The 26275-nt window shown below is 41.3% G+C and overlaps 2 protein-coding genes across 2 annotated transcripts in view; both read left to right on the top strand.

Moving 5' to 3' along the window:
• Positions 1–1080: 1080 nt before the first annotated feature.
• LOC308174216 (monocarboxylate transporter 12-B-like) lies at positions 1081–14398 on the top strand. Its single transcript, XM_080549298.1, has 7 exons — positions 1081–1205; positions 5126–5480; positions 7199–7302; positions 9138–9281; positions 9910–10948; positions 11524–11783; positions 12174–14398. Exons 2-7 carry the CDS (start codon positions 5359–5361, stop codon positions 12404–12406), a joined length of 1902 nt encoding a protein of 633 aa, XP_080405424.1. The 5' UTR covers positions 1081–1205; positions 5126–5358; the 3' UTR covers positions 12407–14398.
• Positions 14399–15684: 1286 nt separating this feature from the next.
• Positions 15685–26275, top strand: part of nphp1 (nephronophthisis 1) — a gene marked incomplete at both ends in the record, with an annotated part of 11490 nt that continues 899 nt past the window's right edge. The window contains 19 exons of the mRNA XM_080549033.1: positions 15685–15750; positions 17198–17262; positions 17359–17422; positions 17894–18021; positions 18160–18175; positions 18206–18406; positions 18638–18739; positions 19464–19561; positions 19814–19862; positions 20042–20126; positions 21030–21124; positions 23192–23320; positions 23594–23668; positions 24052–24162; positions 24792–24874; positions 25222–25298; positions 25447–25543; positions 25888–26000; positions 26128–26201. Coding sequence (XP_080405159.1) covers positions 15685–15750; positions 17198–17262; positions 17359–17422; positions 17894–18021; positions 18160–18175; positions 18206–18406; positions 18638–18739; positions 19464–19561; positions 19814–19862; positions 20042–20126; positions 21030–21124; positions 23192–23320; positions 23594–23668; positions 24052–24162; positions 24792–24874; positions 25222–25298; positions 25447–25543; positions 25888–26000; positions 26128–26201 — 1728 coding nt within the window. The remainder of the gene's footprint in view (positions 15751–17197; positions 17263–17358; positions 17423–17893; positions 18022–18159; positions 18176–18205; positions 18407–18637; positions 18740–19463; positions 19562–19813; positions 19863–20041; positions 20127–21029; positions 21125–23191; positions 23321–23593; positions 23669–24051; positions 24163–24791; positions 24875–25221; positions 25299–25446; positions 25544–25887; positions 26001–26127; positions 26202–26275) is intronic.

The following is a 26275-nucleotide window of genomic DNA, read 5'->3' as shown; positions in this document are numbered from 1 at the left end:
ACCAGGCTGACACACTATCAGAGTCGAGAGGATAGTTTCAAAATGCCCTGTCCTCAGAAATAATTAATGTCTCTCAATGTATTCACTGTGTGTACCTACCTAGGTAGTTTAGCACTTCAACTACTACTTTTTGGTGTTTTCAATTTACATTATTGACCATTCTGAATCAGTTTGAAACAGTTGTAATGATTGGGGCGGGTTAGTTTGAGTCCTTGAGTTTGAGAAAGGCGCTTTTAAATGAAATCTATTATTATTATTGTTTATCTAATGGCATTTTTTAACCATGATGATTTATAAGTGCACGTTTTGGAGAATCTTTTGAGAAAGTTTGGCCTTTTTCCTGATTGATACATACAGCACTTGCCTTGGTCAGGGGTTGATCAATTCTTTATCCTACTTGACCAGTTATTGAACTTTTATCTTTTTACAATGATAAAAAACAAGGCCAAATTAAATTGGCCCTTTACAGTGGGAGGCGTAGACCTACACGGTTCATTCCAGGGTGGGGTACTGTTCGTGAGCTTAGAATGGTAATTAAGGTTCTATCTCCGTTTAGAATGATAAGGTTCTATCTCCGTTTAGAATGAGAAGGTTCTATCTCAGTTTAGAATGAGAAGGTTCTATCTCAGTTTAGAATGATAAGGTTCTATCTCCGTTTAGAATGATAAGGTTCTATCTCCGTTTAGAATGATAAGGTTCTATCTCCGTTTAGAATGATAAGGTTCTATCTCCGTTTAGAATGAGAAGGTTCTATCTCCGTTTAGAATGATAAGGTTCTATCTCCGTTTAGGGGAGTTCAGAGATATTGAGCTTCACATTTTTTACATTCCATTATGTTTTGTGAGATGGAACCTTTGTATTTTATGAATTACTAACTCAAAAATGTCAACATTTTAAAAATAACACCACACAGGCATTAATAAACACCTAATGGATCAGATTATGTAAAAAACTCAACTTTGACAAAAATGGAGATAATTCTAACGTCACGAAATGTTGACGAGGAGCACGATCGGTCGGCCGCTGCCCCCCTCCTGCATATGCAAACCATCGGACACGACCCCCTTTAACGTTTAAAGATGAAGGGGGATCAAGTAGCACGGACCACACTAAACTAAAGCACATCTCACTTGGGTCGTGGTGGACCTTAAGCACAATGGGCGGAGGAGCGGCGCATAGGACTGTTAATGGTGGGAGCTCATAATGTAAGTATGAAAACTGCATAATTGTGTTTTAATAGATTAGGCCTATTGACGCCGTGTAGGTTATTGTTATTGAGTTGGCGTATTACTACTGCCTGCTTTGCCCCGGTGAGTTCCTGTTGTTTTTCTTTTTTTCAGAAGTTCTGTCTAGCATCTGATGAGAGTCAAAGGGCTGGGGAAGCCTCTCACACGCTCTCTCTGGTGTAAAAACGACCCAAAAGATATACTTACTAAGTATAGATACCTTGATAAAAAAAAAAGTGTCTTTACTTTTAAATGCGTTCTAAATATGGTTTATGAGCATTGCTCACCACCAAAGCATACAATCTCCGGCTCATTTTACAGATCTTTACAGAGAGCTTAAGTTTGAATAGTCACATTGTGTCTTATATTAACCTATGAATTGAACTGTTGGTCGCACACAATCTGCATGTGTTGCGACAAGAGGTAAACCTTGTTTAAGTCAACATTCTTATCAAAGCGTGGAAAGCTTTTGTCTTGATTGGACAGTTTCATGCAGATGTAACGACTGTGTATCTGGAAAAACACATTTACTAGTGAAAATATAGTAGAGTAAACGTAAACGTTTATTAAAGTAAAGTAAAGCCTCCCCTACATGACAATGGAAGAGAAGAGAAGCTCCTTTAGCAGCAGACTCCTACAACCACGTTGCACTAAGGAGCGCTATAGGATAATAGGATAATAATAATCATAATAATAATAATAAGAATAAGACTAATAAGACTATCTTCTCCCGCTGGCTAGGAGTCAGGCTGGGGGATGGTAAATCATACTGGTCTGTTCTTACTGTAGATAATGTTAATGTTTTATTCTATTATTTAATTGTCACTTTATTTTGTTTTTGTTGTTTGTGGTGTGAGCTGTAAGGTGTAAAGCCTCTATTTATCTATTTATCTATCTATCTGTCTATCTATCTATCTATCTATCTATCTATCTATCTATCTATCTATCTATCTATCTATCTATCTATCTATCTATCTATCTATCTATCTATCTATCTATCTATCTATCTATCTATCTATCTATCTATCTCTCTCTCTCTCTCTCTCTCTCTCTCTCTCTCTCTCTCTCTCTCTCTCTCTCTCTCTCTCTCTCTCTCTCTCTCTCTCTCTCTCTCTCTCTCTCTCTCTCTCTCTCTCTCTCTCTCTCTCTCTCTCTCTCTCTCTCTCTCTCTCTCTCTCTCTCTCTCTCTCTCTCTCTCTCTCTCTCTAAGATACCCCAAAACCTACTTAGTGTGTGTGTGTGTGTGTGTGTGTGTGTGTGTGTGTGTGTGTGTTTCAAGTTTCAAGTTTTGTTACGTCACATTACGCAAGTGTAAGAGAGTAATTATTTAGGCTTCGGCTCAAGAACAAGGCAATAGGCATAATTCAAGATAAATGATGACAGTAGTCCAGGACATAAGTGACATAAGTGACAAAAAAGAATAAGACAAGATATAGTTAGCAGTATCCAGACAATTTGCAGACAATAAGGCAATAGGTATAATACAAGATAAAAGTGACAATAGTACAGGTACGATAGGATACACTAGTGCACTTGTAATAGTAGATAGTTCAGTGGTCAAGTGGCTGTGTGTGTGTGTGTGTGTGTGTGTGTGTGTGTGTGTGTGCGCGCACGCGTGTGCCTGCGCGCGTGTGCATGTGTGTTGCTTTCTAATCTATAACAACCTTGATTTGTAAACCAGAATTTGCTTTTGCTAGCAGTAATATTGTGTCGCAGGCCATTGAAGAAACAGTTAGCCTTTTCTACATTTACATTTTTGGCATTTAGCAGACGCCTTATTCCAAAGCGACTTACAGTCAATACATTTGAATGCTAAGCATGTGAATCATCAGTCCACAATTCGTGGCAGGAAGACTAACATGTATCAATAGAAATCAATGTCTTGGGCACTTCCATGGAGAGATTCTTCACTTTCCTTTGTGTCGCAGGTGTCGGGCCATAGGCGTACATAGGCTGTGAGTGTGATGCAGGTTAGCCCTAGGTGTGAAGAGGCAGGTAGCCCCTAGGTGTGAAGAGGCCGGTAGCCCATTTCCAATGATGGTTCACACTAGCCCTTGAACAAAGAACTTACCGTAATCTATAGGAAAAATACAGAGACACAGTGATTTTGTTAGTGTCTTATATTACACCTCAGAATGGCCTATTTATTATAAGATAAAAACATGACTACAACCCGAAATCAATGTGTTCCTTTTCTCCGTCTACCTCCAACAGGCACCAGTCAGTTTTGGGTGCACATGGGTCAAGCTGAGTGTAATGGGGTTCTGGATTGACATTTGTGCTATTGACTATACAGATGAAGCTGTGCAATCCAGCGGGAAACCGGTTTGATCCGGTCAGTCAGAAAAGTCATTCCCCCTGATGTTGTTGAGGTCTGTGTTGAAGTTGTCACACCAGTTCCAGCGTGGTGCTTTACTGAGTGACATGGGGAAGACGTCAGCACACAAAGACCTCAAAGTCAAATGTTTACTACACACTGTTTACTCTCTCTCTCTCTCTCTCTCTCTCTCTCTCTCTCTCTCTCTCTCTCTCTCTCTCTCTCTCTCTCTCTCTCTCTCTCTCTTCCACACACACACACACACACACACACACACACACACACACACACACACACACACACACACACACAGCCTTTGTCGGTCAGGCTGAACCTCCTGCTATCTCTCTCTGTTGTTCCCCTAAGAGCCACAGCCGTTAAGAGTCTAGAGGGAATTCAAATGGTGTCGAGCTACGAGTTAACCAGCTCTGTTCTCAATTGTAGACTCCCCCTGTCTTACCATCATTATCATTTGGGAATGGCAAAATGTTCCTGGCCTCATTGTCAGCTGTCCAATGATTATATAGTATCAATATAACTTTCATTTCAAATGCTCAAGGTGAAGGTGCGCTGGATTTATCTGTCCCGGTGTAATGGAACCAATTGGTGGGGCCTTGCAAGATAAATCAACTGTGCCAACTGTCAAATCAAATAATTGTTCCATCCAGGTCTGCCATACTATGTGGCTGGTCTGGTTACACCTTAACTGCTCCTCCTGAGACATCTTCTGCCCCTCACCACTACGTCTCCTAAAGACACCCGCTTTCCCCTCTACTGTGTCCCTAAGAACTTCTATTGCCCCCCTTGTACTGTTTCTCTGTTTCTCCAGTGTAAAAAAACAAAAAAACTAGGTTTTAGAAGAAGGTGATAGGAGAAGGTTTTTCCTTCTATCAATGGCCCCGGGCCTGAGCTAGATTACTCTTCCTGCTACGACTGGTGGATTGATGACTCACTGGCTTAGTATTCAAATGTATTGATTGTAAGTCGCTTTGGAATAAGGCGTCTGCTAAATGCCAAAAATGTACAAAATAAAGTAAATAAACGTGGCTGGTCTGATGTCATCATGTTTGACCACACTCAGACAGCGTGGTGTGGAGAATGGAGGACATAGGCATGTTTTAATGACAGGGAGATGTCTCAACGTACTGGAGCTGATGATAGGCGCTGTCTCACTGTCACCCAGAATGCACTTCCCAGACAGGAGAATTCCAGCCTTTGTTTGTTTTGGCACGTTGGGTCTCCGTGCAAGGTTCCGCCATAACAAACAAGCCTTTTCTTTGCAGTACTATGATATCTATTGGTCTGTTTGGGCTCGCCTTTTGTTTTGACTGTGGATATGATAGTTGTTGTTTTCATTTGTTGTTTTAATCATTTGCTCACTCCTGTGCAGTGTAATGTTCTCTCTGGAACAAACAATAAAAATGACCTTTCATTTGGGGGAAGGATTGTCACCGTAGTGACAATCCTTCCCCCGTATCAACTTTAATAAGTATGTATCAGAAAAACTTCTTCACGGACGTGATATGCAACATTTCTAACTTAGTTTTTCTGTGTGTTTGTCTTGTTTTTGTTTTTTTCATAGTGCCTTACAGTGAAAGTCTCTCGTACTTGGCGTGGCAGAGGACAGAGAAGAGAAGCAGACAGAGAAAAGGCCTGGAGCACAGTGGAGTGGCTCTTGGTCTGGTGCTGCTCCTCGGGGGAACTCTTTGAGTATAACAGCAGGACACGACGTGGCGTGGAGAGGGACAGGAACCGAACCCCAGAGGAGACGGGTAGCTTAGCAGACGCCAGCAGCAGCCCGGTGGTGCCGGGGGCATGGCGCAGGGGCAGAAGAGCCCCGGAGGGACAGCCTCGGTAGCCCCTCCTGATGGCGGTTGGGGGTGGATGATAGTGGCCAGCTGCTTCCTCGTCACCATCTGCACCCGTGCGGTCACTAGGTGAGTCTGTTGTGTACCCCTGTGTGTGTGTGTGCGTGCATATATGTGTGACTCTATGTTGGGGAATTTTGTGATACAGAGAGATCAAACTCTGAACTCTCCAGAACTCCTAATTTGTCATGTCTGTGACATGGTAGAGCTGGATGAGAGGATGTCCTCTCTACCTGTTGTCATTGTTACTCTTGGTAGTTTAACACAGCAAGGTATTTGTTTTTTCCTGACAGCTGCTATTGTAGTGGACTGCCCGTGGGAGACATTGTTTGTTATATACCCTCTTTGGTGATGGTTATCAAACCCAGTTTGTGCTGTTTTTCTCTCTCTCTTGAAAAGCTTTTTAAAATCAGTTCCATTTACATGACAGGTTCCATGTAATTAGTTAGTATGATGCAACATTGGATCTGGTTTGTGAGTTCTGTGAGACCCCCTCAGGCTTTAGAAAGGGGATGCGTGTTGACTGACCGGATGACTTTTCTTTCTGTCTGCTCAGGTTACAAGTCAACCATGCAGGATTTAAAGCCAACCATGCCAGCCGCCAAAGCTTTGCTGCTTATTTCGTTTTCTTTTTTTAGATATTTGTCAAGTCTCAAAACAAGTTAATTCTTCTAACAATGGAAAAAAAAGTAGTAGAGTATGAAGTTGTTCCAAAGACTTTGGTGATACCGAAATTTTTCTCATTTCAGAAACGGGAGCTTGGTGGTTAGAAGCTCCTGGTGTACTTTGGTTCTGGGCTGGTTGGTGATTTCTGCCCGTCTCAGTATTTAGGCTCACTGTTCCTTCCTGCTTCTCTTCAGGTTGCTTACAGTAAGAGAGAGAATTACAATTCCTCTCTCCACCATCATTGTAATGCATGGAATAGAATAAGGAATGGTATCAAATACACGTTTCCAAATATGTTGATACCATTCCATGCATTAACAATGACCTCGTCCTCCGACTTCTGCTTTCACCAGTCTCCACTGCTTTGGTCACATGCCATAAGCCTCTATGGTGTTAAAATTACATCATTCTAAACACTAAACTTGGACAAATTATACAATGATCTTAGGTTACTGGGTTCAGTGTTGTTTTGTTTGTTGGAAGTCCAAGGTTTCTCTATCTATTTGATACTGATATTAATGACTGTCCAAAGGTGAATGGAACTAATAATACTACTGTATGAAGCTCTTGTCTGCAGTCACTCAGTGTCACCTTTACTCCTCAACTCACCTCAGATTCACATTTGAATTCTTGGTTTTTCTTTATGAATTAATTGTAGTACACTGTAATTCAGTTTCTTTCTTTTTTGGGGGGCCACAAGGGTTATCGTTGCAGCATAATTATGTACAACAGTTTGTAGCTACTGTTTTGGAAAGTAAAGGCCTATCCCCACATATGATGGTTTAGATCAGGGCTTCTCAAAGTCCGCACCAATGACCGAATGGCAAGTCAATACGGACCTAGCCCATGGTGTTGTGGTTAGTGTGGCTGGTTGGTAAGTCGGAGATCAGGGTTTGAGTGACCTATCCCCCAGTGCCGTCAGCTACAACATGTAATTGCCCACTTATGTAAATGTATTATTTATGTGTTTTATGTATGCACTTATCTTGCATGTTTACAGACACCCCCCATTAAACTCAATGTAAATTTTTGTTATCACCAATCGTTCCGGACCTCTGACCTTATATGATATAATAAAACGAATGATAATTTGCTGAACTTGTTCTTGTTTCTTTTTCTAGATGTGTATCCATCTTTTTTGTGGAGTTCCAGATGCACTTTGGCCAGGACTACTCTGGCACGGCATGGATCCACTCCCTGGTGGACTGCACCACGATGCTCTGTGGTAAGACAATTGTAGTAAAAAAAAAGAAAAGAAAAAGAATCCTCCCTTTTTCTTGCATTGTGACTGCCGACGGCACCTGGTCCTAGCATCAATGTTTGCTTATGATGACTGACGTATAGATTATTCACTTAAACAAATGGACCGCCGCTTTGGATAAAAGCGTCTGCTAAATGTCAAAAAATGTAAATGTCAAAAAAAGTATCTGTGGTAAGACAGAAGACTCAAAACTAATTTACTTAGTACTTAGTTACTGACTGTCACTGAATAAACACAACTTGAATATGCAACGTCCTCCCAGAAGCTTAATATGTATTATTAAGGGCAGTTGGATATGAGTGTCATGGTAGATGGAAGCCAGTGAATCTGCCCCAGGTCTTCAACAACTCTCCTCATAATACGCCAACCCTGTTGATAGTACACCCGGTATACCGGACGTTATATAATTTGCTGCATTGACAACATGGGAGGATGATTGCACAATGCTATCGATTGCCAGGCAGTTCCCTGGGTTTAGTGCCCTTTAGTGTTGAGGGAACACTAAGTTACTGGTGTCTATCTCTGCCCTGCTCAGGACAGGTGTCTCGTTGGAACAATAGCATAATAAAAGATGAAGAAGCCCACATGGACAGCCCTTACAAACAAGGGCTTAACTGACGTTAAGATATGTTAGTAAAGACAAAACGTGTCTGAGGGTGACTGCATTTTACTACCGTTTTATTTTATATATCATGTGTGACCCATCTGCTCTGAATGGTTTCATCCATGACCTTTCACATAGTGAGTCTCAACAAGTCACTGAACTAACACATGCTCAGGGAATTCACCTGCGTGGGTTATCATGATATTAGATTAGTCGATAGATTAGATTAGATTTTTATTGTTTTTTCTTTATTGTCGTCGCAGAGTACAAGTACTATACAACAAAATGCAGTTTAGTATCCAAGCGAAAGTGCAAATAGTGATATAAGAGCACAACATAAATAGAGCAATAATAGTAGTGATAGGTGATTATGCAATATACACTATGTGCAGAGGGAGTGTTGTAGACACTTTTTGTTGTTGTAAACATCAGTTCTTTTCATTGTTAAGTCTACCTTGAGAACAATTACAAACAAAGGAACTTCAATTGAAGCGGTTGAAAATGATACTTTCCTCGACTTGTTAATGTTGCATTAACGTTGAACAACGAAAGTGCAGATTGTAAGCTTTCAAATGATGTGTCATTGAAAAAAATATTTGAAGAAAATATGCTTATTTGAACGTTGGTACATCTCAAACCAATAAAACACATATGCCCCTTGTCTAAAAGGACCATCCTGAGACCCACTGCCTGATCGCCCACCACATTCACAGACCGAAACGGTTATATATGCAAAGGTTATTATAGATATGCACCACCATGCAGCTTTTCTGAGAAATCGTGAGCTTAGAATTATAAGGTTCTATCTCCGTTTAGGGTAGTTCAGAGATATTGAGCGTCAAAGTTTTTACATTCCATTATGTTCTGTGAGATGGAACCTTTGTATTTTATGAATTACTAACTCAAAAATGTCAACATTTAAAAAATAACACCACACAGGCATTAATAAACACCTAATGGATCAGATTATGTAAAATACTCTTATTTTTAATTTTTTTACAAAAATTGAGATAGTACCTTATAATTCTAACGTCACGAAATGAGAGAGGAACTCACATTATCATTCTGAATGAGCCATAGCCATGCACGGGTTTGTGAGACACTTATATATCAACAGCAGATAGGCCTATGGTGTTACTTTGTATCTGTGCTAATGTTGTGTTGATGTGAGGATCTGTGTTGACTGTGGTTTCAGCTCCCCTTGGCAGCTTCATTGGGAACCGTCTGTCCTGCAGAATCACTGTGATGCTGGGAGGCCTCCTCTCCTCTGTAGGCCTCATCCTCAGCTCCTTCGCTACCAGCCTGGAGTACCTCTACCTTAGCCTGGGCATCGTCACAGGTCAGTCCTTCACCTGGTAACACCTGGTAACAGGTCAGTCCTTCACCTGATAACACTTTACATGAAGTTAGTAGCAGCAGGGGAGGCTGGTGAAGGTAGGCACTGTTGGTCAGACACTGAAATTAAGCAATTGGTTATCACACATGACTTGAGCAGCATATGAGTCCTTTGGACTGTTCACCCACTTCCATGAGCTTTGGTTAGAAAGATACGCCTATAGATTGTGTTGTTGATGTGTAAATGTGTAACCACAAACATAGACAGACAAAGACAACATGCAATTATTTTTAGTCAATACATTCCTAGAAGGCATCAGACATGGATTTGATTCATACATTTCAAAGTAATACAGATTGCAACTTATCAACATTAAACATGCCTGATATCTGTTTGAATATGCTGTGTTATCTAATAGTGGCAAATATGTGCATATCATTATAAACAAATGTAAAATAGGTAAAGGCCAGTGTGCATCCCCGAGGCCAGATTACTGGACCTTTAAGCAAATCAGAGTAGACTTTGAATTGTGGATACTTCAATCTATCAAGTCTGTCAACTCAAATGTATAAACGCAGCATTCAGAGAACTAACTTTACCATGACTTTATTCCTCCTTTCTTTGCTGACAGGATTGGGATTTGCTCTCAGCTACACTCCGTCGGTGGCAATGGTCGGGACCTATTTCAACGAGAGGAAAGCACTGGCCTATGGGATTGCTATGTCTGGGAGTGGCATCGGGATGTTTATCCTTGCTCCCGCTATTCAGCTACTGATAGAACACTACTCCTGGAGAGGGGCCCTGCTCATTCTGGGGGGGTTCGTGTCCAACCTGTGTGTCTGTGGGGCCCTCATGCGGCCCCTGGAGCCTAAAGGGGGAGAACAGAGGCGACATGAGACAGCAGAGCTCGAGAACGGGCATGCCATGAAACCTGTGGACGTCAAGCTAGGAGAGGCACAGCTAACCGATGGGAGACTAACAGACACAAAGCCTTTGACCTTTGACCTGAAGCAGGTGGACTCTAATCTAGCAGATTCAGTAAACTTGAAGGATGTGAAACTTCAAAACAGTAAACTCGCAGACATGAAACTAGCAGAGGCACTGCTATCGAACTCAACACTAGTGGACTCAAGGCTAGTAGACATGAAGTTAGTCAAGGGCGTGGCTGTGAACAACAGCAACCTAACAGAGAAAATGCTGGCGGAGTTGAAGCTGTCGGATCCAAACGTAGCCGACGGGAAACTAGCAGACATGAAACTCATGGAGAACCTCATCATGGACAGCAAGCTAACAGCCACAGATCTTGTCGATGTCAAACTAGTGGATTCAAAGCTTGCGAATTCCAAAATCGCAGACATGCAGCTAGCAGATGCTAAAATGCTAGGTCTGGCTAGCCCTGTGCCGACAGGGCCCCTGGGGGTCCCTAAAATGGCAGGCTGCCTCTGCCTGCAGTCGATGGAAGAATTTGGCTTCCTGCTGATGCCTGACTTCATGCTACTATCCGTCTCCTTCCTGTTCCTGGCCTACGGCTGTAGTGTGCCCTTTGTCTACCTGGTGCCCTACGCACTCAGCGTAGGGGTCGATCATCAGCAGGCCGCCTTTCTCATGTCTATCCTGGGGGTCACCGGCATCTTTGGAAATATCACCTTTGGCTGGCTTACTGACAGGAAGTAAGTCACATATTATATTGACAGGAATTGACATACATCTATCTTAGCACTTAAACTTTGTTATGGTTGGTTACTTAATACTCTATCTACAGCAGTCCATACTAACATGATATCCTTTCATTTCATATCTGTTATGATGTATCGTGAGCTTAGAATTATAAGGTTCTATCTCCGTTTAGGGTAGTTCAGAGGTATTGAGCGTCAAGGTTTTTACATTCCATTATGTTTTGTGAGATGGAACCTTTGTATTTTATGAATTACTAACTAAAAAATGTCAACATTTAAAAAAATAACACCACACAGGCATTAATAAACACCTAATGGATCAGATTATGTAAAAAACTACATTTTGACAAAAATGGAGATAGAACCTTATAATTCTAACGTCACGACATATTGACAGGAATTGACATCCATCTACCGTAGCACTTTAACGTTGTTATGGTTGGTTACTTAATACTCTTATCTACAGCAGTCCACATTAACATGATATCCTTTCATTTCATATCTGTTATGATGTATGACCTGAACAGGAAAGCCTGTAAGATATTAAAATTCCAATTCCCCTCCTGTAGGTGTCTGAAGGAATACCGGATGGGGAGCTACATGTTGGCTGTGGGTATGGAAGGCCTATGCTGTCTCTTCACTACCTTCCTACATTCCTTTGTCCTGTTGGTGCCCTTCTCCGTACTCTACGGATACTTCGACGGCGCCTACGTGGCTCTCATCCCTGTAATGACGTCTGACGTGGTCGGGTCAAAGTACCTATCGTCAGCCCTGGGGGTGGTCTACTTCCTGCATGCCATCCCCTACCTAGTCAGCCCACCAATAGGAGGTAAGGAGGACACAGTAGTACTAGTACACAGTAGTAACCCACGTAGTACATATACACATACTGCACACATATACACAACATTCAAAGGCAGCATACCCAAATGTCTGAAATGACATTTTTCTCTAATTAATGTTCTCTAATGTTCTAATTATTATATTATGATTCTGAATATCATTATTAGATAGTTTCTAACATGTTTGAAAGCCAGCCTTACTCAATTGAATTGAATTGTAATGAAGGAGATGACGAAGACAGAGAGACACAGGGTATTGACTTTGTGTGTGTGTGTGTGTGTGTGTGTGTGTGTGTGTGTGTGTGTGTGTGTGTGTGTGTGTGTGGTGTGTCTCTCTCTCTCTCTCTCTCATTCACTCACTCCCTGTTTTTTTTCAGGCTGGTTGGTGGACCAGACTGGTGACTATTCAGCTGCTTTTTTCCTCAGTGGATTCTCTATTATGTCCAGCTCTCTTTTCCTGGCTACAGCTATGCTGATTCGGCGATGCTGGAGGACTAGCACATATTCTATGTCAGATGCAGATTCAACGTTTGCGTCCTTGAATAATTGCCAAAGGTATCTGCACAAGAAGGCTTCGAATGATGAATCAAAGCCAGTAGGAACTATTTAAGCTTGATAATGTGGAGACATCTGTTTTTGTAAGTGTTTTTTTATTGAGTGGATGTAATACCAAAGTGCATTATTAAGCTGCCTCCAGAAACTTCAATACATCCAGAACAGCGCTGCTAGGATCCTGATGAGGGTGCGCAAATATAATGGTCCAATTCATTTTTTTCTGTCACGGCAAACCTATCACTTATATTCAACTTCATCTACCATCTAATTCATATAATAATCACAAATTCTGTCTCAGTTTTAATCAGAAAGAACTTTTTATTTTCAAAATAAAAGCTGAGAGGGTTGCTCTGAAGACTAGAATGTCACATGAGTTCTATGTGGTTTGTGTGCTCATTGTGCTGTTGAATACTACATCATGATATGAACGTTTGTGTGACCATTGCGCTCAGAATAGATCTAGCAACCAAAATGTCACAAAACTCCCAAATAATGTAGCTGTTCCGCACTCAAAAAAATGTTATTTAAGGTTTCTATTTAGTAGTGTTTATTTCTTTCAGGCATAACCTCACCTAATTCTCCAATGTTACCCCTCTCCTTCGCACCCTTCACTGCTCCCGATAGCGGCTTGCATCAGATTGAAGACCCTGGTGCTCGCCTACCGGGCAGCAATGGTCACCCCCCCAAACACCAGCATGTTCACTCTGCTCTTCCATCTCTGCTGGCCGACTGGCACTACAGCCTCTATGCGGATGCGGCAGTCATCCCACTGTTGTCAGAACTGCAGAGTCACTCCCTATCTTCTGCCGTAGACTAAAGACCCATCTCTTCAGGCTACACCTTAACTGTCCCTCCTGAGACATCTGCTTCCCCTTTACCCCCTCTACTCCCTCCTTCTTCTAGCGTTACGACTGCCAATGGCACCTGGCCCGAGCATAGATGACCTTTTCCTGCTATGACTGGTGGATAGATGATTCACTTACTTATTCAAATGTATTTATTTTAAGTCGTTTTGGATAGAAGTGTCTGCTAAATGCCCCAAAATGTAAATGTTGTGTACATTTACAACAGTTTCAGCCAATACCTTGTCCAGACACTGACAGACTGAAACAGTTGTCTTCCTACCCCTGAATTATATAAACACTACTAAAAAGAAACCGTGAATCTTGTTTTTGATTGCGAGCCAGCTCAAATAAAGTTGAAAATAACGTGACGTATTTCCTAATCCAAATAGAGGTAGCCAAATAGTAAGAAGCCTTCTAACATAAGTGATTAATCACTAACGTTGTAATGTAATACAGGTCAGGATGTCATGTGGCACAGGACTATTTGTCCAGCTTTTCTAGTTTCCTTGTTTTTCTATGTTCTTTTGTTTGTTTGTTTTCAGTTTGACTTCAGGGATATAAAGACCATTAATGCCTACCTTTGTGCTTGAATGCCTTTTCTAATGACATGTTGAAATGTTTTTGGCATTCATGAACACAATGCTTTTAATTATTGTAGTATTGTGTATTGTGTCATTAAGTAGTCTTTAAAAAGATACAATAATGTTTTTATAATGAATGTTCATTGTTCAGACATCTAAATTGTCAGTGTATGTTTTTTGTTTTTGAAACAAACATTGATTGGTCCATTGTTCATTCTGACACCTCTCTTATTTGACACACTGCTTCCTTATTCTATTATTATAAGAATATGTCTAGTAGAGGCCTGAATCTACAAATAAACAATGCAGTCTTTGGTGAAAACTGAAAAGTGTATTGAGTAGTTATCATGGCCTTAAAGAGGCAATCTGGGATTGTTTTTAGCCTGGAAACAATGTGATTGTAAACAAACTGTATAGTTTCAAAACACAAGGCAAGTCAAGTTTATTTGTATAGCACATTTCATACAATAGGGGCAATTCAAAGTGCTTTACATACATTAAAATATATAGAAAAAGGAGGATAGTAAGAAAATAAAAATGACAAGATTCGATACATATATATATATATATATAGAAAATAAAACATTTCATACAACTATCATATTTCATGGATGGTCAGTCCTTGCATCCACATCTGTCCACTGTAACTATTTCAGAGTGGTTACATTTCTCCAGCTCCATGCCTCAGCTGTTTACCAAATAAAGTAGCGGTTTCAATATTTGTACACTTTTGCTTTCTTTTTTCTTTTTTTTAGCTAGTGCCAGCTAACAGTGCCCTGACTGCATTGGGCAAAATATAATGGGGCTGTACACAAATATTTTTCCAAGGCTACACTTCATAATTAGTACCCATCTACTACTCTACCCACCGACTCCTAGTATCTAACCCAAATTAGTTTTAACCTTGAACTGTGTCATAGAACAATTTTGCTGGCCTTTTACTATGGATAAACAGCTCACAGTTCCATAATGGACTGCATATGGAGAAATAAAAAACATATAAATGGACTATAGGCCTACACACATTTATTTTCCAAGGCTACTACAAAGTGAAGCTATGGCAAAATATTTGTGTACAGACCATACATTATATTTGAAAGAGGCTTTGTTTTTTTTCCCACTCCTGGATCTGGGTCTAACACACATCACTACACTGATAAACATTCAACGTAATGTCGTGAGCTTCGAGTTATAAGGTTCTATCTCCGTTTAGAATGATAAGGTTCTATCTCCGTTTAGAATGATACGGTTCTATCTCCGTTTAGAATGATACGGTTCTATCTCCGTTTAGAATGATAAGGTTCTATCTCCGTTTAGAATGATAAGGTTCTATCTCCGTTTAGAATGATAAGGTTCTATCTCCGTTTAGGGCAGTTCAGAGATAGTGAGCGTCAACGTTTTTACATTCCATTATGTTCTGTGAGATGGCACAGTTCAAGGTTAAACCTAATTTGGGTTAGATACTAGGAGTCGGTGGGTAGAGTAGATGGGTATTAATTATGAAGTGTAGCCTTGGAAAAATATTTTTGTACAGCCCCATTAACCTATATTTTGCTCAACCTTTGTATTTTATGAATTACTAACTCAAAAATGTCAACATTTTAAAAGTAACACCACACAGGCATTAATAAACACCTAACGGATCAGATGATGTAAAAAACTCAATTTTGACAAAAATGGAGATAGAACCTTATAATTCTAACGTCACGATGTGCATGTACCTTTATTTTGAAATCAGAATAACAGCGACAAGATAACCGGAAGTTGCTGCTTAGCGACAAGAAAAAGCGTCCCTTGACAACCTGGTTTGGCTAGCGTCAAGCTCACTTACTTACAGATGCTGCGATGGCTAACTAACACTTTGTAGCTGCTAACGTTTAAGTCTCACTAAAAACTAAACAATAAACATGCCACCTAAAAGAGAAGGGCCTTTGCTAACTGTGCAACGAGATACAGATGGAATCAAACGACAGGTTTGTTGCTGGCTTGGCTAGTTAGCAGCTAGCTAACTAAAGCTAGTTATGCTGTGTAGCTAAAGCACTAATAGCTGCAACGTTTGCAGGAAAAGTTATTATTAAAGTTATTATTATTATTATTATTATTATTATTATTATTATTATTATTATTATTATTATTATAGCAAGCTGCTTTATTAGCTAGTAATGCTTCATTAATTCGTTTTCCAGTCACATGGTTTGTTTTTAGTAAGGTTGAGAGATGGGAAATGTGGCGTTAGAATTATAAGGTTCTATCTCCATTTTTGGTCAAAATTGAGTTTTTTACATAATCTGATCCATTAGGTGTTTATTAATGCCTGTGTGGTGTTATTTTTAAAATGTTGACATTTTTGAGTTAGTAATTCCTAAAATACAAAGGTTCCATCTCACAGAACATAATGGAATGTAACAACTTTGACGCTCAATATCTCTGAACTGCCCTAAACGGAGATAGAACCTTATCATTCTAAACGGAGATAGAACCTTATCATTCTAAACGGAGATAGAACCGTATCATTCTAAACGGAGATAGAACCATATCATTCTAAACGGAGATAGAACCGTATCATTCTAAACGGAGATAGAACCTTATCATTCGAAGTGTCAACATTTTAACTGTCAAATTCACAGACAGAGAGCTTTGTATTCAAGGACACCTAACGTTAACAATCAATGACTTTGAAATGATAGGTGGGCACATAATTATTACACAGTTAAACATCTACATGGTCTGTTTACAAAGTCATTGTGTACAAACAATGACATAAGCAACCCTACATGTTGTGAATTGGGTTATGATAAAGGTTAGACACAGTCACAGTGGTACCAAAAGCTCATTAGGCTTAGGCTAAATCATATTATTATATTATATTCTTAGCTAATCAAAAGGGGTACGTGAACATCATGAATTAATTATAACCATTGAACTGCAGAACTAACCACATAGTGTAGCTTTATCTATGTGGTCTGCAAATGCAATTGTTGTTGATGTTGGAAAGCTCAGGCTGCAGTTTCCATGGATATAATAATAATAATAATAATAATAATAATAATAATAATAATAATAATAATAATAATAACTGTATTTGTATAGCGCTTTTCCTGCAAACGTTGCAGCTCAAAGTGCTTTAATCATTATACAATCTTAATTCAATTATTTTGTCATTTAAATGCAATATTAAAAGGATGGGTTTTTATCATCTTAATTTAATTATTTAGTCATTTAAAGGCAATATTTAAAAGATGGGTTTTTAGTCTTGACTTGAACATATTTGCTGAGGTTGCATCCCTAATGGAAACTGGCATTGCCAGTGCATATAGCCTACATGCTACTCATACTGAGAACAAGTTACATGACATTGCCCAATAAGATGTCCTTGGTCATTACTTATACATTTGTCTTTGATTTTTTGTATTTCCCAAGGTGGAGAGTCTGATAAAAGATGTAAAGCAGGCAGATGGGTTGGAACGTGCAGAGTCAGCTCAAAGGTGACAACACTGATTCATGCGTTGCTAGAGTAGATCAAGATTCTGAAGAACTGTATTTTTTATAATGTTACTCACAATGTTGCTTTTTTCCCTCAGCAGATGCGTAGAACTACAAAACTCAGTGGAAGACACAATGAGGACGCTGAAAAAGTTATCCAAAGTACAGACTATTCATTTGACTGATATTTAAAATATGACAAAATATGTTTAGCATGCACTAATACAAATGCAATTCGATTGCACAGGGTCTTAAGCATAATATGGCGTTCTTTTCATTACTGAATATTAGGCCTGTACATAATAGTTTTTCTCCTTTTGTTGCTCTTCTCTTCTCTTCTCTTCTCAGTATAACTACAGTATTATAACGCCACTGACCTCATGTCTTTTAGCTTGCTTTTATAGTTGTTTTTATTTTCTTAAGATTGTTGTCTTTATTTGCACTTATGACACCACGGACCTCATTGTCTCTTAGCTTGTTTTATAGCATTTTCCGCTTTTTAATTTGTCTAGTGTGTAATATTTGTCGTTTTTCTTTTTTTGCACCTTCAGAAGAACCACTACAATTTCATTGTATAGGCAACTGTACAAGGACAATAAAGTCTATTCTATTCTATTCTTCTCCCCTGTAAAGGCTGATGAGCCAGCCCCGGTGGGGAACTACGACCAGAGGAAGCAGGGGGAGGAGAGGCGTCTGCGGGGCGTTCAGGAGCAGCTGCTGGCCCTGGCCCTGGAGCTCTCCCCTGCTCAGACACCAGGAGGGTGAGCAGCATGGCAGTATTGGATGTTGTTGGACATTGAGGGTCATTTATGATGATGGCTGCCATTCATGTTGGGTTGTCGTGCACTATTGAATAACTTCTTTCTCACATTTTTGTTTTTGCTCATCAATGGGGCCAGGTCCTCCCAAGCCAAGGCTGAAGAAGAAGAGGAAGAGGAAGAGGAAGATAGCAAGGAAGAGGAAGACAGTGAGGAAGAAGAAGAAGGAGAAGAAGATGAAGAAGAAGAGGAAGAAGAAGAAGAAGAAGAAGAGGATGAGGATGATGAGGATGATGAGGATGATGGAGATGGATATAAGAAACAAATCCCAACTTACGTTGCTATCAGTACCTTAAAAGGGGAGCAGAAGGCGGACCTTACCATTCAGGTGAGTTTGCTGCTCAGAAGAATCTTCTGCTCTATGGTGTGTTTTTGATTGATTGATTGAAAACTTTATTAGAAGATTTGCAGAAGTAGGTACATGAAAGTACATATTACATACAAGGTCAACTAACAGGATAAAAACCCAAGAAAGCCACTGGCTTATTTCAATTGGGGTCCTTGTGTGTCGTACTTGGCCATGGTTATACAGTAATCCTTTTATTTTCTGTTATTTCAGAGCGGCGAGGTCCTGCAGATTCTTATGAAGAATGAGGATGGATGGTGGCTCGCGCAGAACTCCAAGGGCAACAAGGGACTAGTCCCCAAAACGTACTTAGAGGTAACATCTTCTGTCTAGTAGAAGATGAGGTTGTTGGTAGTCTACTTAGATGGAGAGAGAGAGAGAGGGAGAGAGAGAGAGAGAGAGAGAGAGAGAGAGAGAGAGACAGAGAGAGAGAGAGAGAGAGAGAGAGAGAGAGAGAGAGAGAGAGAGAGAGGGAGAGAGAGAGAGAGAGAGGGGGAGAGGGAATGAGAGAGAGAGAGGGCGGGAGAGAGAGAGAGAGAGAGAGGGGGGGGGGGAGAGAGAGAGAGGGGGGGGAGAGAGAGAGAGGGGGGGGAGAGAGAGAGAGGGGGGGGGAGAGAGAGAGGGGGGAAGAGAGAGAGAGAGAGAGGGGGGGGGGAGAGAGAGAGAAAGAGAGGGGGGGAGAGAGAGAGAGAGAGGGGGAGAGGGAATGAGAGAGAGAGAGAGGGGGGAGAGAGAGAGGGAGAGAGAGAGGGAGAGAGAGAGGGAGAGAGAGAGGGAGAGAGGGAGAGAGAGAGAGAGGGCGGGAGAGAGAGAGAGAGAGAGGGCCTTTATTGTTCACATTGTTCACCAACATAGAAACATACATTTACACAACATAACATACACAACATCACAGAGGTCAAAAAGTATGGTCTGTTCGGATTTGATAATGATTGCTACAATTCTCAAAGATACCATGTTAAAATGTACAGTTCTGCCAACAAAATACATATTTGCACAGTTCACATACAGAAAACGAAATTGTGTTGACACTTTTCAGAAATATTCAGAGGATGACGATGAGGAAGATGATGATGCAGAAGAATCGGAGGACAAGGATGAGAATGAGGAGCTTGATGAGTCCAAAAGGAGGCGGAAGTGAGATTGCCTTCATGCAGAGTATAATTAATGTCTGCACCACTAGATGGCGATGTTTACAAAGCTATTGCTCCAAGATGATAACTGCCTCAAATAAATTACCGTGAATCTTTCTGCTCGATTTAAAAAAACAACAACAATAAAAACATTTATAAGATGGATAAGATAAGGAATACATACACACGTATATGTCAAATATGTATGCAGATGTTCTGGTATTAATCTTGTGATCATTATCTTTACCATTACCAGGAGTCCCCACTTGAAGAACTGGGACACAGTGAGAAAGGCCGTCACAGAGGTAAGAGGAGCCGGTGTTCAACTAGATTAGAACATCATCTACAATCCTATTAGATTTAGATTCAGAGTTTAACAAAAGTGTGTGTGTGTGTGTGTGCGTGTGTGTGTGTGCGCGCACGTGCGTCTGTGTGTGTGTGTGCGTCTGTGTGCGTGTGCGTGTGCATGTGTGTTTGTTTACAGCTTGATGCCACTGATGTGCTGTCTGCCATGGGTGCCATCCCTGCTGGGTTTAGACCATCGACTCTCTGTAAACTGCTAGATGAAGGTGAGTCTGGACCAATCAGATCAACCGTAGCGTGTCACAAAGCCATGGCATTACGCAGGTAGATGTCAAAAGAGAAAGAGACTCTTAATCCACAGATAGTCAGGGTATCCGCGGTGTCTTGAAAAGTATTAAAAGTTAATAAATCAATTTTGGGAAAATGAAGACCCTTAATAAGTATTAAAAAGACTTATCACAAAATATGAGGTCTTGAATTTTGTAGGTATCTTTCTGAATTAGACTCTGTCCAAAGAGTTTGAGTCCTAAAAACCTTTGGTAAAAGTTTGTGAATTTATTAGTTTTATTAAAAAACAATGATGAACCGGAAATTCTGTTGTATCATAGTGGTCTAGTCTATTGCAAACTAAAACTGTTAAGTTAAAGGTGTCACTGATGGTTACAGCTCGTGTAAGTGGCGGTGAGGTCTGGAAAAATATTGACAGGGTCTTTAAAAAGTCTTAGAAAGGTATTGAAATTAACCTCAAGATTCCTGTATATACCCTTATAGTGCATGCAGGTTGTACTCTGGAAGAATATATGCACCAGCTTGTGTGTCTCTGGTGGGTCAGATGAAAAGAACACCTGATTCATCATTCTGTTCCTTGTGCCATGATGATCCATTATCTCCCCCCCACACACACACACACAAACGCAAACACACCCCCATCCCTCGTCTCTGTCATCTGTAAAAACACCTGCGTCATCGTTCAGTTCCTTGGGTCGTGACGACCCATCATTGTCTCTAGACACTGGCGCACACACATGATGTCTGTCTGATAACTGCATTTTTTTCATGCCTAGCATTTATCTTCACTAGAAATCAGCTGAACAAAGGAACAGTTTGAAGACAGAGGCACACCTTGTAACTTTATGTTTTCATAAGTACTCGAGGCTTTTTGTCTTTAGGGATCACCTACAGAGGAGGTCACTACATCCAACCCGAGCTGAGCCAATCCAAACTGTCCTTCAAAGATCTCTTCCTGGATCCAGACACAGGAAGAGTAAGCATTTTGTTTGAAAAAGAAAGTTATATTCCCTTCTACACAATTACAGTTTTCTGCAGTTAATTTGGTCATAAATGTGATCTGATCTTCTTCTTTAAGTCACAAGTTTAGAACTAAGCTAGTAGTAACACACAATTATAATATTTCAGGACTTTTATTGAACACACCCATTAAAATATTCTGGTGGAAAAAGTAAGTGAACCCTTGGGTTTATAATAACAGGTCGACTCGAACCTCCTTTGGCAGCAATAACCTCAAACTAGCGCTTCCAGTAGCTGCAGATCACATCTTTGTGCAATTGGTCGGCAATTTTGGACCATTCTTCCTTACAGAACTCCTTCAACTCAGCCATATTCTTAGGATGTCTGGTGTAAACGGCTCTCTTGAGGTAATTTCACAGTATCTCTATAGAGTCTATTGAGTTAAGGTCTGGGCTCTGACTGGGCTACTCCAAACGGTGGATTTTCTTTTTTTGAAGGGTCATTGCTGCTGCTGCTGCTTCACTTACAACAACCCTGACATTATCCTCTAGGACAGTGGTTCTCAACCCTCTCCTCGGGGCGCCCCAGCCGCAGTACATCATACTTGATTAGTTGAATCAGGTGTGCTGGTGGTGGAACAGATCAAATATGTGGTGCGGCTAGGGGCGCCCCGAGGAGAGGGTTGAGAAACACTGCTCTAGGATACCTTGATAAACTTGGGAATTCATTTTCCCCTTGATGATGAACAGCCCCAAATCATGACGCTCCAAATCACTACTGTTGGAACGATGTTTCCATGTTGGTATGCAGTGCCCTTTCTATGCCACACGTAGTGCTGCCTGTTCTTGCCTGAAACACCACCACTAGTGTGCCCTTGAGTAAGGCATTTAGCCCTACATTTCTCCAGGGAGAATGTCCCTCTAATGTAATCTCTAATTGTAAATCGCTTTGGATTAAAAGCGTCTGCTAAATTATTATTTAAATTATTTTGATGGACAAAATGGCAGCTCCTCTAAAGTGAAGCCAACATATCTGGCTTAGTATAGGTGCAGTATAGGTGTTAGGAGTCTACTCACACTGATTTAGGCTAATACACATTAATAACATAAATGTTGTAAGAAAGTGAAAATATGAAACAATAATATGCTAATTATGCCTAAATAAAAAAAAAATATATATATATAGTCCGGCACCCACAGTGTATACTTAAAAACATGCTGGCCCTTGGATAAATTGTAATGGGTGACCCCTGGCCTAGGGGTTGACATACTTTTTCCAACCTACACTGTGAATGTTTGAATCATGTATTCAATAACAATACAATAATTGGTGTGTTATTAATTAAAACAGATTGTGTTTGTTCATTATTGTAACTTAGATGAAGATCAGACCATATTTTAAGACACATTTATACTTCAATGCAGGTAATTCCAAGGGGTTCACTTACTTTTTTTCTTACCACTGTAGTTACCATTTAGCTTGGGGTCTAGAAGTGGCATTATTATGTATTCAGTTTGACTGCATTGGTTTGTGCTTATGTACTGGATCTGCACGCACACACGCACACACACACACACACACACACACACACACACACACACACACACACACACACACACACACACACACACACACACACACACACACACACACACGCATACTACGGTATATCAGGGTATCCGCGGTGTCTTGAAAAGTATTAAAAGTTGATAAATCAATTTTGGGAAAATCAAGACCCTTAATAAGTATTAAAAAGTCTTATTACGATTTTATGAGGTCTTGAATGTTGTAGGTATTTTTCTGAATTAGACTCTGTCCAAAGAGTTTGTCCTAAAAACCTTTAGTAAAAGTTTGTGAATGTATTCGTTTTATTAAAAAACTAAGATGAACCGGAAATATTGTTGTATGATAGTGGTCTAGTCTATTGCAAACTAAAACTGTTAAGTTAAAGGTGTCACTGATGTCAACGGTTACAGCTCGAAGTGGCGGTAGGTCTGGAAAAATATTGACACAGTCTTTAAAAAGTCTTAGAAAGGTATTGAAATTAACCTCAAGATTCCTGTATATACCCTATATATTCTAGGTGCGTATGCGGACAGTGAAGACATCACTGTATTTGACTCTTTGGAGCTGCAAGATGATCCCCACCCCAGGCGTGGGAGTTCAGGTCCTCAGTCGACACATCCGCCTCTGCGCCTTCGATGGAACCCAGGTGGGACCCATCTACCTGTCCTCCTAACCCATAGCATTCTCTGTTCAATGACACTTTGGATTGGTTGATTTCATTCATCGGATCATCGGCCGGGTTATATACCACTTCAAGTGAACAGCCTGTATTTCTTCTCTCGTTTGGAATGCTACTCCTAGCCAGTAGAGGGCACCTACATTGTGAAATACTGGCATCAAAAGGGACCAGTCAGTGGGTGCAAGTTGGGATTGTTGTTGGATAGGTTATGAGGTTGACTGTTGTCTTGTCTCCTGTCAGGTGCTGAGTAACATCCACACGGTCAGAGCCACTTACACGGCCAAGAACCCCAAGACCTGGACCTTCTCTCCACGGGTATTACAAAAAATAGTTCCGCAACTGAACTTCAAATGGACTGTTGCCTAGTAACCTGAACACAAACATGTAGTCTAATCAACGGTAATTTAGTACAACATCTGTGCGGCGGAGTGATACATGTAGTTAAAAGTCCCAGTGCTGTTATACTGTACGTATATCGTAACTCATGGAATGCCTCTTGTCCAATCAAATTACTTGGTCGGAACTAACTGTTGTATAATGTAGCATTGAACATTCAGTTTTACATTCACTGATGAACACTAAAGATATTGTAACAGAGCTAGTAGTTTGTTGATGTATTTTTTTTATTTTATTCATATGAATCTGAACCTGTTCTAACAGGCCTAACCCTAACCCCACCCCCCTGTCTGCATCCCCAGGTGACAAGTGTTCTGCCCTGCCTTCTGGACGGGAACTGTTTCCTGCGTTGCGACTCCGAAGCACCTGAGCTCGGGATATTATTCGAACTCGGAGTCACGTTCATCCGCAATGTAAGCGTGCTTAGAGCGACTGTGTCACTCAAGTCTATTCGGTTGTTAAGTCTGACGTCAAACGTGACGTTTAGCAATTTCCGGGTCCAAACCAGAAATTCCCCGCACCAGAGTACCAGTGTACTATCTATTCACAACAAGGGACACAGCACTTTCCAGTTTTTTCCCATATTTGTCAGCGTCTTTGAGCCTCGGAAAAGCGCTATATAAATATAATGAATTATTATTATAAATAATTATTATTATTACTGAGGCATTTCGAAGACAGCGCCTCAGCCAACTTTGGACCCGGAAACACGTCACGACTTAACAACCGAATAGCCGTGCAGTCCACTGTGCTCCTCCAGCCATGTTTGTCGTCTTGCACCTCTGTAGCCTCGTCCTTAGAGTAACCATGTGTTCTCTAATGGTTTACTTTACTTAAGTCTGATTATTAAGTAGTACTAAGTAGTATTGGGGGATTTTGAGTGATTTGTTGATTTGTATGCTGATTATTGTTGAGGTCTTAGAGGTTAGATAGGGGACCTGAATTGGACTGATTGTGTGAATGAATGAATGAATGACTGAATTGTCCCTGAGGGGAATGTGTTTTTCTAGGATGCTGATGACACATCTGTCTTCTGTCTCAGTCTACAGGGGAAAGGGGGGACCTGAGCTGTGGCTGGGCCTTCCTGAAGCTGTTTGATGCCAACGGGGCTCCTCTCCCACCCAGGTAGACCGATACACTGCTCCCTAACCCTAAAACTGGAGCCAGAATGGCACACAACACAGTGACATCTCGTGTGTGTGTGTGTGTGTGTGAGTGTGAGTGTGAGTGTGAGTGTGAGTGTGAGTGTGAGTGTGAGTGTGAGTGTGAGTGTGAGTGTGAGTGTGAGTGTGAGTGTGCGTGTGGGTGTGGGTGTGGGTGTGCGTGTGCGTGCGTGCGTGTGTGTGTGTATGTGCCTGTGTGCTCAAGTGCGTGTGTGTGCATGCATGCGCGTTAGCCTGTGTATGTCTGTGTAGGTATGTGTGAGTGGACCTGTGCCTCTGTCAATGTGCCTGTGTCTATCTGATCTCTAGAACCTATGAGCTGCCTGTGCACGGTGGCACACCATACGAGAAGGATGTAGAGGTGGACCCCTCGTCATCCAGGGGAGGTAAAAGCACACAAGTCTATATGTATACAGTATATTATGTCCACAGGTCCATGTATACAGTATATAGTGTCCACAGGTCCATGTATACAGTATATTGTGAATAGTCTGAGGCCCTGACCAAGCCTGTGACCCCCCTCTCTTGTCTCAGGCACTGGGATGTTCCAGCAGATGATGACGTCCAGGAGACAGCCCAAACTTACGGTTAAACTGAGGTCGCCGAACGCTCACACCAGGTCACAGCTGAGGTGAGTGTGGAACAGTGGCGGACTCAGGCTGTTTGAAGGGCAGGGGGGGCGAAAAGAAAAACAGGGCACCTACTGTACAACATGGGACCCCATCAGTGCACATAGTCAAGTTTAGACCATTGGAAGGGCAGCCAATAGGGCACGTCCTCTCATTTTCGCCACTCAAAAGGGCATTTTTGCCACTCAAAAGGGCACTTAAGAGAGACGTTTTTCAACCGTGGGGGCACCAGGAGGGGCAGTCGCCCCCCCTGAGTCCACCAGTGGTGCGGAATGAACAAATGCTCAGCCCAGTTCAGAAGACAATCCCTTGCTTCCAAAGCTCCAACTCCTCTCCTTCCTGTCAGTCTTCTCCCAGACACTCTGGTCGGCAGTCTCTGCAACCTCAACCTGCTGGTCCTACAAAGACAACTCCTGGCTGACGCACTGCTGATGGACAGGGCTACCATGCAGAATGCAGGTTAACAACTCCCAGATACAACACATACATACACACAAACACATGTGTGCATAGAAAGAGTATCATGTAAAGGAAGGCTCTGGTTCTGATGGTGGTTTCGTCTCATTAACTCTGTAACTCTACACAGATCTGATCTGTAGTCCTCTGCTGGCCACCTTCCCAGATGTCCTGGACCAATCAGACCTGCTGGATGCTCTCAGGGTGAGTACACAGACCCAGTTGCAGGGTGTAGCTCATCACAGCAGCCAGGCGACACGCCTAGATACACACTCTGA

Source organism: Nansenia antarctica (assembly GCF_963989245.1).
Source record: "Nansenia antarctica genome assembly, chromosome: 19".
Lineage (NCBI taxonomy): Eukaryota > Metazoa > Chordata > Actinopteri > Argentiniformes > Microstomatidae > Nansenia > Nansenia antarctica.
The sequence above is the reverse complement of the archived record's forward strand: the minus strand, read 5'-3'. Positions and strand labels throughout refer to the sequence as shown.